This window comes from Vigna angularis, chromosome 10 (assembly GCF_016808095.1).
Source record: "Vigna angularis cultivar LongXiaoDou No.4 chromosome 10, ASM1680809v1, whole genome shotgun sequence".
NCBI lineage: Eukaryota > Viridiplantae > Streptophyta > Magnoliopsida > Fabales > Fabaceae > Vigna > Vigna angularis.
In genome coordinates this window covers 19,157,444-19,163,559 of record NC_068979.1, presented here as the reverse complement: position 1 = coordinate 19,163,559, position 6,116 = coordinate 19,157,444, and the positions used below count along the sequence as shown (strand labels likewise).

The following is a 6,116-nucleotide window of genomic DNA, read 5'->3' as shown; positions in this document are numbered from 1 at the left end:
TATAATTTGTCCATCTAAATTTGTTTCGAAATATGTGGATGAGTTTTCTTGTTTGTTTAATCCTAATGCACCATCAAAAATTACATCTTTAATCTTTTAACATCTCATTTTGTACTTTTAACTTTTTCAAAACTTTTATTTTAACTTTAATAAATATTTTTCTATTTTTTTTCTTTTATTAAAACCACTCTTCACCACCTTAATAATAATTTAAATTAATTTAAAATTTAAATATTATTAATATAATTTTATATTTTAATAATTATTAAAATATGATTTATATTATAATAATAGTTATATTAAAAACATAAATATAAAATAATAAAAATAATATTATTAATAATAAAAAATAAATAATAATAATAATAAATTTGATTTAATATAGTCAAATATATTAAATTATATTAAAATAAATTAAATAATTATTAAATTTTAAAAACTTGTTTAAAATCCGTAAAATATATTAACACTTTTGTTTTTTATTTAAAATTTAATAAATATTGAATTTAAATAAAAATTATAATATTATTTATTATATTTATATTTTAAAAATTATTAAAATATGATTTATATTTTTATAATAGTTTTATTAAAAAAATTAGAATAACAATAATTAAGATATGAATAATAATAATGAAAATAAAAGTAATATTTAAAATCACCTTAAATATATTTAAATATATTACATTAAATTAAAATATTAAATTAAAATTAATAATTATTAAATTTTAAACAAAAACCAAATTAAAATTTGTTATTCTATAAACATGCTATAAGTTATCTTACGGATATCATATCCAATGAATAATTGTTTTTAAAATTTTATTTTTTATTTAAATTTTAATAATTATTTAGTTTAATTTAATATTTTAATATAATTTAAATGTATTTAAATATTTTATTTAATATAATTTTATTTGATATTAGATTGTTTTTATTTAAATTTTAATAATTATTTAATTTAATTTAATATTTTAATATATTAAATTATATTATTTAATATAATTTTTTTTTATTTTTATGATTTTTATTTTAATTATTCTATTTTTATATTTTTAATATAACTATTATTATAATATAAATTATGTTTTAATAATTGTTAAAATATAAAATTATATTAAATAATATTTGAATTTTAAGTTTAATTATTATTAAGATGGTGTAGAGTTTTTAATAAGAAAAAAAAATAAAAAAATATTTATTAAAGTTAAAAGTTAAATTTTTTAAAAAGTTGAAGATGCAAAATAAGGATAAAATGAGATGTTAGAAGATTAAAAATAAAATTTTTGAAAGTGCAGGATAAAATGCCAGTGATGAAACACTCGTTTTCTTTTTATTTGCTTTTGAAGAAAAGGGCTTTTTGTGGTTTTGAACGGAGGCCCATTTGATTAAACCCAGCCCATAATATGGTAGGCTCTTCCTTCTACCCAGGAAGAAGTGTTGGTGCAGAGCAGAGAAGATGGCTGTGGCGGCCAATTCTGCAAGAAAAGCCCTCCAACGAGCTTCCTCTGCTTCCAGAACCCTCCTCACTCGGCGATCTTCACACCCAATTAAGCTCAATGAACTTCCTTCTTCTCCCAACAAACGCTCCCTCTCGTTTTCCCGGTAAATCTTACTTTTTTTTTCACTGCACCATTCCATTGCCTTTGCCCCTTTTTGTTTCAATCTATAGTGAGGTATCCACATGGGTAGCGAATTTTTGTGCGTATGAACTGAATAGATGTTATGATTGCTGTTTAGGCTTCCGGTGCACTTGGCTGGTGCACAACTGTCTTTGACGCCGCTGCATAGTGCTACTGCCGCTGTTTTGTTCACTTCTCTGCTTTCTTTGCACAATACCAACTGGGGTTGTCTTTCGGAAGGTATCCTCCCCTTCTATCTTTTTTCTCTTCACATTTTGGACTTAAAAGTTTATCAATTATAAGAGCTGCTGGTATGTGATTTTCAAATAAGTTTCCTGATTTATGGGACCCATCAAGTTTTTGTTTTTTGAGTAAATTTCAAGAAATGAAAGAGTGTTCAAAACGGTGTGTTTTTAACATTTCTCTCATTTGAATTGTCAAACATTTAATCGTAATATCTAGATTTTTGGGTTACCAAAATTGTTTGGTTTGGAATTTATCCAAGTTTAACCATGTTACTTTTTCTTTAAGAATATTGTTCTTGTATACAAGACTTGCTGATTCTTGTGGCGTAGATGTATGTGAAGTGTAAGGGTCTTTGACATGATGCTTACGTTTGTTTTCTGTTCACTATGCTACTTATCGGTTATCGAAAACTAATCCCAATTCCATTTGGAACTCAAGTTGATAAAATGTTTTCCAATTACTAATGTTTGAACTGAGAAGAGTTAATTTGATTCAGTTACACACCACACATGACTTCTAAACAATGTTTACTTAAGCGGCAAGATTGAAATTCAACTTCTACTTAATACGGAAGTAAGAAATTATGTAAGCTGTTTAGGATGGGTTAAGGATACATAATGATTATGCATGGAACAACTAAGAAACATTTTGAAAATCATCTTCATTCTGTACCTGGTGGCAAATAAGTGAAATTTGACCCAAAAGGAATTTATCAAATTAACATTGGCTCAATCAAAGTGTGTGTATGGAATCACTTTTGATGTCGTGAGGAAAAACAGATGATAATTGAGAGATAATCTTTCTAGCCAAGTGAAAAAAACAAAGGAATAACCTCAGAATTTATTTTATATCACTCAGGCCAGTGCCAAAAGAGAGGTTTTTGGTGCTATTCAACTAGTATAGGAGTTTTTCTTTTTGTAGATGCCTTAATTGGGCAGGGGACACGAGTTTTCACTCAAGGAAAACCTTAAAGTAACCAGGACAAAGACTTTTAGCACTCAAATGGATTGTGAGAAGAATTTACCAGTCAAGTTCTTTTATATAGTCAACTTAAAAAAAAAAAGAATTAATAATTTTTGGGGTCATCTTCAAGTCACCCCTTAGCTCCACCACCACTGACTGCACGCTACACTTAACTCTATTCGTATTTTCTGAAACAAGTGTTTAACAGTGTCACTAACCCTAAGAACAGTTTCAGTAGAATGTTTGGTTATGCTACAGTCTAATTGTTCCGGGGCATTATGGTGGAGCTAATTAGATGTGGATAGGGCTTGTTAATAAAATAACAATGAGGCCAATATTTTGTCCACTTGACTCTGTTTGACAGTATATTTTTTTCCTTTTGCCGAAAAGTTCTTTAATGCCTTGACAAGTTCCTTATTTTTTCCCTTTAGATAATAACAAAAGTTGCTTTGTAAATTTTGTGTGCAGCCTATCCTCATGTAACACTTTAATAGCTTAAATGGTGTATATAGAGTTGATAGGATTGCTCTTTGAGTTCTTCCACTGTAATCTTCTAAAAGATAAAAAAGTTGCCATTTTCCAAATGTTTATTGTCATGTTGTTTCATTACTGTATAAATTTCTTTGTCATGTTTGTGCTCGTTTTATTAATTCTCGAGTGCCCCTGAGGTACTAATGTTACCACAAAAGTAGGGATAGCTAATAGATTTACTCAAAAACACTGACATTTACTTTATATGGTGACAGGTTTTGCCACACCTCTATAACATGGCGTAGGCAATGATATTGTGCTTTTGGGCCATTCAGATACCATCAGTTGCAGGTTTTGTTTCAATACTTGCTTCTAGTAGGTTCTGCAATTAATAATTTAACTTCATTATGTTTCTTATTTGAGACTGTCAAAATGTGTTGTCCTCCTGAAATTTACTAGGAGTTTTTGCTGTTGAGGCTTTTGGAAAGATCAGTCAATTGACACTATTCCCGACTATAAACACTCAATTTTGGAGAATTTTCTATGTAAAATGTATGCCAGTTTTTGAAGTGATCTTATCATGTACGAATCTTGGATTTGAATTTTCTATTATGTCATGTGATCTCCTGTTGTTGTCATTCTGTGACAGTTTTGAATTTCTTTTTAGTCCATATCTTCAATGATCAACTTATGATTCATGTAGATAGCTTTAAATATTTAAGCCTTAGGCATTTTCCCAGCTTCCATCACATTCATCATGCAACTCTTCTACACAACATTTTGGCAAAATATCAGTGAGCTTTGGCCAATAAATGGAACACTTAAGATCTATGGAATATAGGTTTGTGTGGATAAATTTATCGATTAACACTTGTAGTAGAAGAAAAGTGGTTCCAGTTCCATATTATAGAAGACAAATAATGATAAAGAAAAAGGTTTTCATAAATTAAAATCAATTCATATTAGTATGAAATATATAATATTGAATGTTTTTGAATTTTTTTATGGTTGGGTTTGAAGATTTCTGGATAAGCTTTATTGACATATTTGCCATTTGTATCCGTTGCTGCTTTCAATGGCTTACAGAAATAATTAAAATCATCATATTCCGAAGAAGGTTTAATGCTTGTTTATGAGCTTCCAAGTTACCGTCATTATTAACTATACTACCCCATCTTTGGAACTTTGTAAAATGACATTTAAGCAAACCCTTAAAGAACAGTAAAAATATATTTATTTTCTCAAGTTGATTTTTGAATGAACATCAATTGATCACAACAAAAAATTTGCATTAATCAAAAGGAAAAGTATGGATGTTTATATGTCTGGATAATTTAACCAATCACACTCAACTCGATTAGTTTGAGTTAGATATTTTGAGTATTGTTTTTATTTTCAACCTAAATCATTCATTATACAATGTATTTTTATTTTTAATTTGTTATTTATGTTTCGTAAAATACGGAGATAGAGGAAAATCATATATATTAAATATCACTTTATTTATTATTTCAGTTTTCTAAGAACAATTTTAGTGGTGTACTTGTGAATAGATTATTATTAAACTACTTTTTGTACCTCCTAAATTTATATATAATATATATATTATATTTAAGAAGTCTATCAACTTTTTCTTTCAATGGTACACTCATTATAAACTCAATTCACTACAATTTTTAATTTTCGTAAAAGGGAAAATAAATTTTCATTTGTAAGGATTGGTTATGACATACAAGTAGTTTATACAATGTCGAACTACAGCAACAAACTTCATAAAAATGGAGTTCTTAACTTACAAACTGTATTTCAAATATTTGACGAAGATGTTTCACTTTTTCTCCACTTTATTTAATCTTAGTTCTTTATTGATCGATTCACAATATGTGAATGTGATAGAAAAATTATAAAAATTCAATCCAAACTATTTTAATTGGATTAGTTAACGGATTTAATGAAATCCAACTCAACCTTCTTTATAAAAAAAAATATCTTTTAAGATTAAGATAGATATAGACTAAAACATCTATTCAATAAAAAATTCATTACAGGATTAAACCCATTATGTGCAAACAACTCACTTTTTAATCTTTGTAGTAGCACAATTAGTTAGATAACTCCTTGTTATCTATTTTTTTTACTTGCTTGCTTTGTTTCTATGATAAAAATAATAAATAAATGATACTACCAATAAAAATAAATAACAATAACACTTATTTCTAAAGTATAAATATTTTTTAAATTACTCGTTGTTTTCCACCGCAAAAAATTCTCAAAATTCCTCTTTTATGAAACAACATCTATTTTATGAATAAAAAAAGAAGCAATCTCTACTTTTTCATGTACCATTTCTTCTCTTGCGTATCCTTTCCTTCTCCCAAACATAATATAATAGTGAAATTATTATATGAATAATTTCATAATCGGAAATTTTATATTTTTCGTGAAAATTTTCTTTTATTATTCATCTAATACCAACCGTAATTTGAAAAGCATGAAAAATCAACGCTAGAAAACAAATTGAAGAAAAAGGTTTTATTTTTTTATCATGCATTATGATATTATTACTGTTGTTTTTCTTTGTCACGGCAAAAAAAAAACGACCGTTATCCCAACGTTCCGAAATTCGAAAAGCGAGAGACATAGCCCTACTTACCGTTATCAACGGCTACTTGTCTAGCGAAAAAAACACAATCAGAAGAACCGAACCAAGAAGACCACCACGCTCCTCCTTTCTTCATTCTTTTCTTCATCCCTTTCCCCAACCTCAAAAGATTCCAATTCCAACACAGTGTCATCGTTAATCACATCACTGTT

The 6,116-nt window shown here is 27.3% G+C and overlaps 1 protein-coding gene across 2 annotated transcripts; it reads left to right on the top strand.

The window, feature by feature from the left end:
• The first annotated feature begins 1,414 nt into the window (after window positions 1-1,414).
• On the top strand, window positions 1,415-3,940 carry LOC108335400 (uncharacterized). 2 transcript variants are annotated; one of them, XR_001832739.2, is made up of 4 exons: window positions 1,415-1,605; window positions 1,741-1,862; window positions 3,578-3,653; window positions 3,762-3,940. XR_001832739.2 is itself a non-coding variant. In XM_017571414.2 (3 exons), exons 1-3 carry the CDS (start codon window positions 1,460-1,462, stop codon window positions 3,595-3,597), a joined length of 288 nt encoding a protein of 95 aa, XP_017426903.1. In that variant the 5' UTR covers window positions 1,416-1,459; the 3' UTR covers window positions 3,598-3,940. The 2 variants fall into 2 exon arrangements, 1 of the variants encoding a protein (XP_017426903.1); XM_017571414.2 differs by having other exon boundaries at window positions 1,416-1,605; window positions 3,578-3,940.
• Window positions 3,941-6,116: the final 2,176 nt, after the last annotated feature.